At 37.7% G+C, this 14,549-nt stretch overlaps 1 protein-coding gene across 11 annotated transcripts in view; it reads right to left on the bottom strand.

Annotated features, from left to right (window-relative positions):
• The window catches only part of ARHGAP12 (Rho GTPase activating protein 12), a 125,684-nt gene that overhangs the window by 46,373 nt on the left and 64,762 nt on the right, over positions 1-14,549 (bottom strand). For 9 of the 11 annotated variants that reach the window (XM_065921205.1, XM_065921200.1, XM_065921208.1 and 6 more), the window contains 3 exons: positions 9,519-9,782; positions 2,693-2,833; positions 1,425-1,505 (listed from right to left, as the gene is read on the bottom strand). In XM_065921205.1, coding sequence (XP_065777277.1) covers positions 1,425-1,505; positions 2,693-2,833; positions 9,519-9,782 — 486 coding nt within the window. The remainder of the gene's footprint in view (positions 1-1,424; positions 1,506-2,692; positions 2,834-9,518; positions 9,783-14,549) is intronic. The other 2 variants (XM_065921209.1, XM_065921211.1) reach the window with 1 other exon arrangement.

Raw genomic sequence — 14,549 nt, 5'->3', positions numbered from 1 at the left:
CCCACAGATCTCTGAGACTCTGCTCATTTTCTTAAAATGTATTTAAGAAATACCTAGGACCATACATTCCTCTCACAGCAGAGGTAGAGGTGGAAAAGCAAGCCCTGATGTACAAGCCCTTTACAATACCATGTTTATGACACATTTGCTCACATCGCATCAGTGGAAGCAAGTCACATGTCTAGACTAGATTCAGTCATGGTAACAGCAGGACAATATGCCCCATCCACAGCAAGAGGTCACTACAAAGGTACACAGCAAGAAGCACTGATATGGGAGTGGGTGAGGATTGGATCAAATGATGCAAACTGCCACCACAGGTAATCTTCCTTTTTACCCTTTGATGGCTTTTAAGATTGTCTCCCTCTACTGAAGTTCCACAGATTCAGTAAAATTTGTCAATATGTGTATTTTTTCTCCTGTGTTCTGGTCAGTATTGAAGGCTCCAGTTGAAGACTCATGCCTTCCTTTAGTTTCAGAAAATTCCAAGAAATTATATTTCCAAAATACTATTTCTCTACCAGTTCTTCCATTTTCTTCTTCGAGAATTCCTCATTTGTGAATACAGGAAAATTTCCACCCATCTTCCATCTCCTTTAACCATGTTTTAATATTTGTTATCTTCTTGTCCCTCTGACTATAGTTTATTCTATCCATTGTACTATTTTTTTTAATGATTTTTTTTTCTATATCCATGTATCTCTAAACTAGTAATATTTTTCTTTAAATTGACTTACTTTGGGAAAAAGAAAAATTTCTTTATAAACTAAAGTCTATCTGATAATTGACACTACAGATACATCTGCTACTTATAGGTGTTTTCTAAAATGTTAACATAAGGTACCGATTAAAATTTAAATGTTTGCTCAGATATCATTAATATTTATATATATTTATATCTTAATACTAACAGTGATAACTACACAACCATTTTGAAACCTACTGCTTTAGATAAACTCAGCCCTCGTGCATTTATCTTTAGAGAGCCAGTGAGACCCTGGAAGGTCTCATTACTACATGCTGCTAATGACTGACTCAACTATAATACACATCTACATACAAGAATAAACTTGAATACTGAGTTGCTTTTCTTTCTTTTAAAAATATAAGTTTAACACCAACTTCATGCAGAAAACTCAACAAATTTAAGAGAACTCTTTGCATTACTGTCACTTAAAGGGGATCTTGGATCCAGGAACAAGGAAAAACTGAATCAAAGAACTTTTAAATAGGGATTATCAATATTATATAGCTATAAGATAATGTATGTCACAGAATAATTTAGACAAAGGATTCTCAATGAATTATGGAAAAACTAGAGAGCTGAATAAAACTTTAAAAATAAACCTGTTGTAACCATTTTCAGGTTATTATTTACTTCATCCACTATTTTTACACAGAAACTCAGTGTTAAGGTTTATTACCTTTGGCAACTCCCACTCTGAGCGAGATCCATCTGCACTGTAGTAATACTGTCTACCTTGATCGTCAACATGCTTGAGCCACTATAAAAACAAAACAGGGGTTATGTTTTAAATGCAAATAAAATTGAGCTTAAGCTTATAAAATCATAGGTGTTAAGTAATATTCTTATGAATTTTATTCTGTTTGCTCAAAAACATTCCAAAAGAAATATAACAAACTTATACTAACAGACTTGCATTTTAAGTTCGATAAAAATAAGAAACTAAACATTAAATGCAAATTTCTCTCTTTCATCCAGTGTCAAGCTAGTGATCCAAGCACCACTTAACAACACAACAAGAAACAGATAACGTAAAGATACAAAGATACAAAAAAAAAAAAAAAGATACAAAGATACATATATGGACATCATATATACGTATGTATGTGGACACAAGGACACACACACCCTGAAATCAGGGTTGACAAATTAACAAAAGGGAATTTTTCTTCAATCTTTAAGGGTGAAACTACTAAATGATTTAATCCCAACTTCATACAAACTCTTAGGAATTACCTGCTGTAGCCAACACAGCTTATTCATACAATTTAAGTAACACCAACAACAAAACTTCATATAATACAGGAAATATGAAGTAAAGACTAAAACATGTGATCTTGATTGTGAAATGAAAATTATTGTTTTCACGTGTTCTAGTGTTAAATAATTAAAAAACACTGTGGAGTGAAAAAACCTATCTCCATTTATTCCCAAGGCTTTTATTCTTTAAACTAACACAACTAACCATTACCTTCTCTGATGATAAACACATAAAATTACAAGTATTCTCACACTAATTAATTAATCATAAAGCACTAGATTCATGGTTTTTGTTTTACATAACTTGGTTATAAAAGAAAAAGCAGTGTAGGACGATAGGTGGATTATTATGACACGTTGAGAAAACTATTACCAAAAAAACTATTCGCCAAGAAAAACACAAAGAAATGTTTACTGAAGAGGCATAAACAGAATGACACTCAACGGGTCTACTCTTAAAAAGGTTCTGTCTTAAACAGGTTGATACCACAAAAATTATGATAACTGTAAGCAGCTTAAAACCATGAATCAGTAGTTACATTGAGTTTTCGAACTGTCAGTTGACATGACTACAGAATTACAAAAAAATATTTCCATGAGTTTTTAAAATACTACTAGAGCTTCCGTACACAATGATTTTATGAGAGGAATCTGCCAAGAAAACTAGACAAGAAAAAAAGAATGTACCTTTTCATTAGTATAGTCACTGGTATATAAGGTATGCCCACGTTCATCCAACTCTTCTGACCAACCCCTTGGAGGAGAACCACACTGACTATCTGACTGGCTGTGACAAATGCTGTGGTAGTTTTCTTCTGATGAAAGAAGCTACAAATAGTCAGAAACATAAGGATTGTTCCTCTTTGAATACACATAAACAGCAGTTGAAAATCTAAGCAATTGACTTTATTTGGCTATACATACTAAGAGATCTTGAATATATTCAAATATTTAATTTTCATAACAAATTGTTTAGTCTTTTTAATGGTATACTGTAAGTGGTGCAGGGAAATTAATAAGTTATTATATTGCATTAATGCAAGCCTAGAAATATTCACTATAAAGAAACTGAGAACAATGTTTTCAGACTGAGAGATAAAAATGCTACCTTCTATGCTGTGCTACTTTTAACTGAAATCAGGTTAAAAAATGATGGGGATAGGGCAAATCTATGTATGCACATCTATGTCTAAGCAAAGTAGGAGGTGAGGGCACTTCATTAGACTGAGATTCTTGAAAATTTCACCTATTAATCGCAAGTTCCTAACCAAACACCCAGCAAAAAAGTGCTTAATAAATATACCTTGAGCTAATTTTTTTAAAGTGTGTGGGATGGGAGAGGGGAGGAAAAGACACTAGCTCTGTAACACTATATTTTATTTTCTAATTGATAATCAAGTCTTCCTGACTCACTCAACACAAATGCTTGTTAAAAACTATTCAAAACTATACTTTAAAGGAAGGAAAAAATAATATTGAATGAATTCAAGCATAATACAGATTCAGTGTAATGTTTACTGGGCTAATTCTGCAAATGACCCTTCCAGGGTCACGTTGAGGTAAAACAGTTTCTACAATTACATCTACTCAATAGATCAAATTTTCTACCCCCATATTTGGTCTGAAACACTCAGATGTGTAGATTCTCATTGTTGTGTGAGTAACAAACATCCTCATGTCAGTAACATGTGCATAAAAACTGACAAAGTCAACTTTATAGAAGTCCTGAATGGAGTGAGCTGTACATGTTTTGTAATAGCAATGGTTTAAAAAAATGGAAAACCTAACTGAAAAATCAGGATTATTTTAATCTAATTGAGATCACTTAAAACATAAGCTAATATCAGAGAGATACAATAAGAATCTTTTAGAAACAGAATAAATGGCAATCTGTACGGAGAATATTATTCAGCCACTAAAAAAACAAAAATTTAGTCATTTGTGACAACATGGATAGATTTTGAGAGAAGTATGCTAAATGAAATAACTTGCAGAAGAAAGACAAATACCCAGTGATCTCACTCACATGTGGAACGTGAAAACAAACCAAACAAACAAGCTCATAGGTACAGAGAACAGACTGGTGGTTGACAGAGATGTAGGGAATGGGTGAAGAGGGTCAGAAGGTGCAGACTCCTAGTGACAAAATAAATTAAGTCCTGAGGATGGAATCTACAGCATAGTTACAGAGTTATTAATACAACACTGCACATTCAAAATTTGCTAAAAGAGTAGATCTTAAAAGTTCTCATTCCCAGAAAAAAATATTCTGTATAACTATGTACGGTGACAGATGTTAACTATGTTTATTGTGATCATTTTGGCAATATATACAAATGTCACATCATATTACATCACAATTTTTTCCAAAACCATCAAGGAGCAAGAGGTTAAGAAATACTCAGGAATAAAACTAACTGGAAGCAAGAATCCAGATTGGTAAGGAGAATAAAAAGGCAGCTTTCTTCAAGAAGGCATTTGTCAAACCTTGAGCTAAAACATTAGTTTTCAAGACCATGCAGATGTGCTGGGGATCAGGACTCGGGACAACCTAAGACAGGGAGTCCCACAATAAAGACAGGTGACCCCAAAGAATTATACCTGCAGTTATAGGGCAAACCAGAAACAAACCTTGTCCCTCTAGTGCACACTAGGAAAATCACAGGACTAACGGGGGGAAGTTAGGGGAGAACCCAACAAGCCAGTCTTTATGCATTCACATTACTACTACCTAGGTGGCCTAGGGAAACTAAGACTGAAAATTCAGTTTCAAATGTCCATAGGACACTAGTTTTCCCAAAACCTGAGAGAAACAAGGAAAACCTCTCTGAAGGAAGAAACTTTCAACATTAGCATTAAAGATTTGTTATCTATGATCTCCAACAACTATCACCTCACATTAAAACACACACACACGACATGAAACAAACAGCATGAGTGCGAGTCAGCAGAAAAACAGCATATTCAGACTCTTAAAGACTTTATATATGGAAATTATAAAAAAGGAAGTAGAAAATAAGACCTAAGAAAAATATGACAATTAAACGCAACATATGATCATTCACTGGATCCTTTATTGCAGGAATAAAAAACATAAAGGATATTAACTGACCAGTGAGAAACACTGAATATTAACTTTGTATTAAATAACATTCAGATATTAAATTTTTTGGATGTGATAAATGCATTTTTCAATTTGTTTTGCTGGAAAAAGTCCTTACACTTAGAGAATAAAACATTACATTGTCTGCACAAATGATTCAGAATAAAACAACTAGTGGAGATAGAAGGGTGAAAGGAGGGAAAAAGAAATGTGTGCAACTTCTGAAGTCCATGCGCCTGACAGCCCAAGCTCTGCAACAAGAGAAGCCACCGCTCTGCAGAAGAGAAGCAGTAAGAAGCCTGCGCATCGCAACTAGAGAGTAGCCCCTGCTCACCGCAACTAGAGAAAGCCCACGTGCAGAAACAAAGACCCAGTTCAGTAGAAGAATAAAGAAATAAAGAAACAAGGCAAATGTGGGGAAGTGGTAACAACTTGTACATCCAGATGAAGGGTGCCTAGCATACAGGAGCTCAATGTGCTATTCTTTCCACTTTTCTGTATGTGTCACACTTTTCAAACTAGTAACATGGGTAGCTCCCCCAAACAAATTAAAAATAACACATTTTTTAAGTTCAAGGGTTGGTTTAATATCAAATAAACACACATGATGAAGAAACAGCAAACAGGAGCCTAACTTGAAAATGACTGAGGACAAAGCTCAGAGAGGTGCAGCAATAAAGTGTTAAGTGTAACGGGAATCAAGAAACACGGCTAATGGAGCAAGCAGAGTACACATGTACCTAATCACAGTCCCAAAAGGAGAGGAAAGAGAAAATGAGACAGGATCTGTATATAGATAATGTATGTAGAAGATACACAGGAATTTTCTGGAACTAATCAAAGATAGAAACTCCTCAAATTTGGGATTCCCAACAAAGCCTGGGGAGGAAATAAAAAAAGATAACTTCACCTAATCACATCACAGTGAAATTACAGGCACAAGGTCCTCAAAGCCTCCTCCTGTAAGAAGAGACCTACAGACTGAATTGTGCATATTAATAACAGAAGCCTGAAAACATGAGATTAAGTCTCAAGGAACTGGGAAAAAACAAAAAGCAAACAATCACCTTAGAACTGTGTACCAGGTAAAGATAGTCTTGAAAAATAATGAAAAATAAATTTCCAGGCAAATGAAAACCAAGACTCTATCACTAATGGAGGCTCACTAAGCAAATATAAGGTATGGGTATGTACTTAGGGCAGTAAAAAAATTATTCAAGATAATGTAATCTGCCTAAGAAATCTGAAAAAGAAAGTGGTAAATATGAGGACTAATTTTAAGAGTCACCATGTACAACAGTGGGGTTTCCCTGGTGGCTCAGTGGTGAAGAACCCACCTGCCAAACAAGCAGGAGGCACAGGTTCAATCCCTGGGCTGGGAAGATCCCCTGGAGAAGGAAATGGCAACCCACTCCAGTATTCTTGCCGAGAGAAAAACCCATGGACAGAGGAGCTTGGTGGGCTACTGTCCATGGGATCACAAAGGAGTCGGACATGAATTAGTCACTAAACAACAAATGTACAACAGTCACAGGGGTGGAATGGGGGGCTAGAAAATAGAAATAAACAACAAAAGGCCCCACAGCACTTAAAGAGTTCTTGGAGGGTTTCAAGGAGCAAGAAGATGCTGATTAATTGTAGACTTTGGCACATACGCCGGTTACAACTTCTAAGGTAGCATTTCCTAGCGTCAGCATCACGGACAGTTAGGGCCAGATTATTCCTCGTGGTGAGAGCCGTCATGTGAATCACAAGATGCGCGACAGCTTGTCTGGTCTCTACCCATGAGACGCTGGTAACCCTTCCTGAGCTGTAACAACCCAAAACATCCCCGGACATTGCCTAATGTCCCCTGGAGACAAAACTGCCCTAGGCGAGAACCACTGTTCCGGGGTAAGCACTAAAATAACAACCTTCTGAGTTAGAATGAAAGAGAAGTTTGCTCCCACTTGAACCCCAGTAAGATAACAGTACTGAAATAAGCTCAAAAAGATGTGAACCCCCAAGAACAAGGAGAACACAGAAAGACACAAGAGCCACAGAACTCTGGAGGCTGAGAAGCAGATGAACAAAAACCTAAATTATCCACAAAGCAAGCAGAATCTAAGGAAAGATGAAACCCAACAAGTGTACACTTAGCAACAGGTTCCTCCTGGAACCGAGGCACGCAGCTGAGAACTGAGGTCACCAGGATTCCCTTCTCACGCCTGGCCGCCAGCGTGCACCCTCCCTCCTGCAGCAGCAGCACAGGGGCTGACTCCCTCTCAGGAGGAATTCTGAGCTGGGAAACGACAGGCACAACTACAACATGGGTACCAAACAGAAAGAGGGGAGACTAAGGGGCTGTGTGTGAAATACATGCTGCTACCAACTTACTGGCCAGCGTTCCGACTTCTGCAGAGACTGGTCAGTCTGAAAGGGAAGACCTCACGGTTCCAACACTGGAGACATCCAACATGCAGCTGACCCAGAGCACCATAAAGTCAAGTTCAAAATGCTTCACAATTGTGAGAAAAAATGATCTCCAACCTAGAATTCTGCACTCAGGCACACTCTCAATTAAATATGAGAGTACAGTGTCAACATTTTCACACACATGGTCTCAATTTTACCTCCATACGCAACCTTTCTCAAGAAGTTACTGGAAGATGTGACCCGGCCACTCTGCAAACACCTATTTTTACACAATATATGCAGAGAGTAGAGGTGTGAGCTCAGACTGCGATTTATAGAACACTCCCATCTAGTCTCTGAAGTGTAACAGAAACCTAAGAAAGGCTATTCAAGTTTCCATGTGTACTTTAAATCCCTTTATTCTATAATTTAGCCCTTTCCCTAATTCTTCCAAATGATAAGACTTTACTTTATCATGGACACACAGGACAACTTACTTTCAAATCTTTCTAGACACACAAATTCAAATCGCTTCCCTAACACTTCTCTTATTATAGTAACACAGGAACAATTTCTCACTAACCCTCCACCTCATTCCCCAACTCTCAGTATTAATACAAGCTACCACCAAAGCATAGCTATAAATAACCAACTGAAAAATAGGACAAGAGGAGGGGTTATTAACCATACAAAGCTCTTAGACTCTGCTAAACACAGGATGTGTTACCTGATTTCTCCAGCTCCTACCTAGCTGGAGTTCTGCTGTGCAAGTCAGCTGCTCTAAGAGCAGGTGTCCTGTGTGGGTGCAGGGGCCGCTGTCTACCAAACAGCAGGATGTAACTCCTTCCATCCATCCTACCCAGGCTTCTCTGCACATCTGCACAGTCCCAGGGAATCTCTCCAGGCCTCAGAGATGAGTGCCTCTCAAAGCACTACTGGCCAATTCATTGCACTGCCCTCCAGGGGGGTGGGGGGTAGGGGTGTGTGTGTCTGTGTGTCTGTGTGTGGGGGGGGGGGGGGGGGAGGGGTAGAGGTGTGTGTGTCTGTGTCTGTGTGGGGGGAGGGAGGAGGGATGTGTGTGTGGGGGGGGGTAGGGATGTGTGTGTGTCTGTGTCTGTGTGGGGGGAGGGGGTAGGGATGTGTGTGTGTCTGTGTGTGTGTGTCTGTGTGTGTGTGTCTGTGTGTGTGTGTAGGGGGTAGGGTGTGTGTGTGTGTGTGTGTGTTGCACCACCCTCCGGGGGGGGGGTGTGTGTGTGTGTGTGTTGCACTGGGTATGTGTGTCTGTTTGTGTATGTCTGTGTGTCTGTGAAACCAAGGTGAGTGGGGAAATGGTATGGACACTTGTTAGAGAAACTAATTTTAGGGACTTCCCTGGTAGTTCAGTGGTTAAGACTCACACTTCCACTGCAGGTGCACAGATTCGATCCCTGGCAGGAGAACTAAGATCCTGCAAGCTACATGGCATGGCCAAAAAAACAGAAGACAACCAGGCAATCAAGAAGTGTTTTTAGAGTAAACTGTCAGATTTAGAGGATGTTCAGCTTGTAGCAAAGGACTTATATTATACTTATTTCCCCTACGCAGACATAAAAAGTGAACCTGTACCTCTAACAAAAACTGAGAAGTATCTTGCCAGTCCCATCAAATCATAAAGAAAAGCATCAAATAACTGGGTTTTTGTTTGGCTAAATCACATCACATATTTTCTTCCCTTCTTTTTCTAAAAAATGTAACTGCTTTGGCAATAATAATGACTGGATTAGTATCTTCTAGCATGTGAGGGAAACCATGGGCAACAGGCAACATTAACGCAGTGAAATCTAGACATGCCACAGGGCTAGCTGCTGTCTACTAGTTACACACTAGGAAGCAACAAACAGTGATATGATAAAACTTGGAAAGAAGATTTAGTATCTTAGAGATTTCAAAGGTTAGAAGCAAACCTATTTACTTCTCTGAGGAACAAAGAGAGAAAAAGCTCTGTAACTCACTGGTTGACCCCCTAGCTCCTCATACCTCTTGATCCCCTGGACTCTGGGAATCTCCTTTGCTTGTGTTCGTATCTCGAGTCCAACGAGGGGGTTTCCAAGTTCTTTCCTGTGTACCTCTGTTATAGTAATAACAACGCCCTGAACTATCTTTATGAGTTTCCCATTCTCCATTAATCTGAATTGCTGGGCTTCCGGGGAGCGGGGGAAGAGCCGACTGGGATATCTTCAGTTCCTGCAGGTTAGCGTAGACTGGAGAATCAGGTCGCCCTTGATTTGGAGGTGTCGTTGCCTATGAGAGATTTGAAATATCCATGTTTACAAGTGCATAACGCTTATAAATAAAAATTAAATATGAGATTTATAAACATAAATACAAATTCATTTTAAAACATATATGGAGGTGTGTATATATATTCTTTTAAAAGAAATGAGAATTTAACAGTTTTAATGTTCATAGTTTGAAAAAAATAAGAATTTAACAGTTTTAATATCCATAGTTTGAAAAACAAACATAAAAGCTTTCAGAAGAACCCAGAGTACACAATCACTTCCCCTCCCCCTGAGAGCACACTCAACTAGAAGTCGGGAACAGTGGGCTCCAGTTTAAGATCTGGCCTGACAAACTGCAAAACCACAGACTAGATCGCTTCATCTCTATGAAATAGAACGGTTTAATCTCTGTAAGTGAAGAAATTGAATAAAACCACTTAGGTCTCCACTGGTTCTAAAACGCCACAATTTTTAAGCAATTTTTAAAATACAGAAAGTCTTCCAACAGAAGTCAGCACTTACTCAGAAAACTATGAAAAAATTTTATATCCTAAGCTCTAATATTAAATCAAGAATATAAGTAAAAGATAAAGGAGATATAGTAGTACTTCAGCTCAGAATTTACCACATACTACTCCTTCTCAGTTATAATTTCTCAGCGTGTGTGTGTGCGTGTGTGTGCTCAGTCAATCAGTCGTGCCCGGCTCTTTTTTGACCTTATGGATTGTAGCTTGCCAGGCTTCTCTGTCCATGGGATTTTTCAGGCAAAAATACTGGACTGGGTTGCTATTTCCTTTTTCCAATGAATGTTCCCAACTCAGGGACCCAACTTGTGTCTCTTGGGTCTCCTGCATTGGCAGGTGGATTCTTTACCACTGAGCCACCTGGGAAGCCTGTTTCTCAGTAGCCCTAAACAAATCTTTACTCTCTTCTTAGATTATTTATATGTGAAATTCATAAGAGCAGAAAAAACAACTAGCTATAACTCTGATTTACATGCTTAATTTCAACTTTCAGTTTTACATTTATTTGTTAATGTCTCACTAGATGTCAGTCAAGAGCAGAATACTCTTTACACATTTGGCATGAGGACCTTGTAAATTGTACTAAGTTAGAGTTATAGTTGCTGAAAGAATAAGCACACATCTAAGAACACATTTTTATGTTGGGTGTTCGAGCTTTAATGTTGGGTTGGGTGCTTTCCTTTTACAACAGCTTCTCAGCCTTGGCATCACTAACATTTGGGGACAGATCCTTTTTTATAGGGGGCTACCCTGTGCAGTACATTATGTCCACTAGCACCTCCGGCCTCCACCTACTCAATGGCAGTGGTTTCCTCCCACTGTGACAATTAAAGAGTCTCCAGATGCAGCCAAATGTTCTGTGGGGACATCACTGCCCCTGGCTGAGAACCACTGCTTTGCCGTATTAATCTGAGAACCACTCAGATGTCCCATTACTTCTACAATATACCAGAGTTTTATGACTATCTGAAAACAGTGAATTTTTTAAAAGGGGGAAATGTGAATGTATACACCAAATCAATTTTATTGAAATTAAAGCTCTTTAACTTCTAAAATATCATTTACTTATAAATTAATTATAATGACTCTAAATCACTGAATAAGCTTTAAAAAAAAGAAAATAGTAAAATAACCCAAGACATGAATACATTTATAAAATGGTTACCTTTGGTCTTTTTACACATGGTAATTATGCAAATACTCTACTGAGTGATACTAATGAGACCACTTCCCTATAAAGGTTAGCTCTGAATTTAGACTATCACCAAACAGCATCTTTCTACGAAGAAAATCTATCCATGAAGACAGATTTCCATGTATTTCATATCCAGACTAATTCCATATCCTGTTGAATTAGCCAGGGTAACAATGCTTCTCTGACTAAAACAAAATCTATTAATATAACAAAAAATTCTACATAGTAAATCATTTCCTAGGAACTTATCTAGAGAATTCAACAAGAGCTAAAGAAGCTCTTTGCCCTTGGTACTTTACTAGACTTGGGGAAATAAAGATGCCAAGAAATAGCTATTTTCAAAATGATTTTATGACACATTCTACTAGAGCTTTAAGAAATAACTAACTAACTAATTTCTGTTGTTTAGACGATTCAGTTTTTCCAATTTAAAAAAAGTGAAATGCTTTAACAAGTTTATAATGCTAGCATAATTCTGAAATAAAAGCAGAGAACTAAGTGAAATAAAAGTATAAACCAATCTTACTTACAAATGGAAATGAAAATATACTCAATAAACCATTAGCACTCAAATCTAGCACTGTATTAAATAAATCAGGAAAAAGCAGAAATGTTGAGGATCTGTCTTCAGGAAATCTCTTACTGTAATCCTTTACATTAATATATTAACTTGATCATCACCGACACCAAACAAGTTACAGATAAAATTCAACATGGATTAAGGATAAAGCTCTTAGCAAGAGAATAGGTGATGCCTCCTTAAAACGACTTTACAAATTATTCAAAATAAACATCATACTCAGCAAGGTACTGCTAAGAAAGTAGCATTTTCATTAAAGTCCAGAACAATTCCAGAATGCCAAATATCACTGTTTTTATTCAACAAATATCCTAAGATAGGAAATATACTAAAACACAAATAAATAAGTGAACTAAGTAATCGAAGGAAAACAACCGTGGTATTTGTCATTGATGTAACCAATATTTGAAAACCTAAGCCTATGAAAAGTACTACGAAGTTTAATAAGTTGGCCAGATAAGATGATCATTTGCTCAGTTCCCAACAGATGAGCAATGACAAATTAGAAAATACAACAGAATTTTTAAAATCTCATCTACACTAAAAGAACTGTTAAAACACTTACAAGTAAGCTTTAAAAAAAACAAAGAGGAATACTTAAAAACATTTCCTCAGGTACCCAAAACTATATAAATGTTACTCCTCCAAAATTAATCTATAAATTCTACAAATTCAATGCAATGTTTGGCATGCATTATAGTTAGTTCATGGTCTTACAGGCAGTAGCCCTGAGGGAAATTTATTGAATGAACAAGTGAAAAAACAAATGAACAAAAGAATGCAAACATATATACCCCAGTAAAAGCAAAACTGAAAAACTCGGAGCTGGTTACATGTGATAAAGATAGGTGACAAGGAAAACACCCACATTTCTATTTGGGAACAAGGATGGACAATTGTGTCGTCATTTAAGACAGGAACTATCTAAAAGTGAACTGACAGTCAAGCATTCAGCAGTGCAAAGGTTACAAATATGAGTTTTAAAATGTCTTGTCTTCGAGGATCTCTAATATAGTAAAAGAAAGTGAAACAAAGATCCTTTAAATGCATAATAGACATACTGTTAGACCTACACGTGGGAGAGTGTGGGAACAAAAAATGAAGAGGCCTGGAAACAAGGGAATAAGCCTCAAAAAAGAACATGGAAGTATTAGCCAAGTCAAAGCTGTGGATACAGGGAGCCACAAGAACAAACATTTGAAAAAAGCATGGTGTGGTCGGGGAGGATGCCAACTGAGAGGGCAGGTGATAGGAGCACCACAAGAAAGATGTAAAGAGAAGCAAATGCCTGAACAAGGAGATCTGTGTGTCGTGTTCAAAAGCATATGTTGCCCAGCAGCATTTAAGGAAATACTGGACAAGTTAAGCCAGGAAGCACATTCTATTTAAAATTTAGAAATACTGCAGATTTTAGATGAACACAACAGAGGCAGCGATCAGTTAGGAGGTCAGTAACAGACCGAAGATGAGAGCTGCAACTAGACACGGAGAGTAGGAATGGAGAAGCAGGGCTACATGCAAGAAGAGATTAGAAAGTCAAATTAACATGCAGAGTGTATGTCTGTTCGTGGGAAGCTTGTTTTTTGGTGTGTGTTTAACCACGGGTTAAACAACATTGAGATGAAGAATAGGACACAGAAAGACAAAGGAGTTTCCACTTACATTGCAATATGTCAGTACTCCTTTTAAAAGTCCGGGTGGAAAAGCTCAGACTGTCAGGTAGACAGATTGAAAGCTCAGTATAGAAATCACTGCTAAAAATATAAGTCATCACCAAACAGATGGGGCCCAAAACTTAAGAATACACAGAAGGAAAGAAGGGGTAACACAGACCCCTAGAGAATACTAAGCAGTTGCTTTAAGAACTAAAATGAGAAAACAGGTATCAAGTTAGCATGGGGTCTGGCAAGGGTGACTTATGGTGGTAATATTACAATTATTGATGCAATTAATAAGGTACCAAGCAAAGTAGGAGGATCCAGTAAAGGAAATAGAAAGTCAGAAGTAGGCAGCCTCACAGGAAAAGATGGTATTTAAAAAGAAAAGGAACTAACTTCCCTCTGAAGACTTCAATACAAGGGCCATGAAGCAATCACTAGATTCAGGAGTTAAGAAGCCATTAAAAGACTCCAGCTTCTAGCCAGAAGGATACAAAATCATGTTCCTAACATGAACAACTAGAAAAGTAAATAAAATACAGGAAACAAGTATTTTCAGGCCTTATACCACGAAACAAGCAGCTCAGAGCTACAACCTACAAGAGAAGAAATGAAGGGCAAGCACCAACCACCCCCCAGCACTTCCGCTTGGAGGCAGTTTCCAGAACTCAGCAGCAAGGGGAAACCCAGAGTCTAGGAATCTTAGAGATACAGATTCACAACAGGCTCACAACTACCACTTAAGGTAACAAAGGAAATAATATAAGAAATGAAAACATATAAATTGGGGTTCCCTGGTAGTTCAGTGGTACTCTGCACTCCCAATGCA

The sequence above is a fragment of the Muntiacus reevesi genome, chromosome 2 (genome assembly GCF_963930625.1).
Source record: "Muntiacus reevesi chromosome 2, mMunRee1.1, whole genome shotgun sequence".
NCBI lineage: Eukaryota > Metazoa > Chordata > Mammalia > Artiodactyla > Cervidae > Muntiacus > Muntiacus reevesi.
Note: the sequence above shows the minus strand (reverse complement) of the source record. Positions and strands in the feature narration are given on the sequence as shown.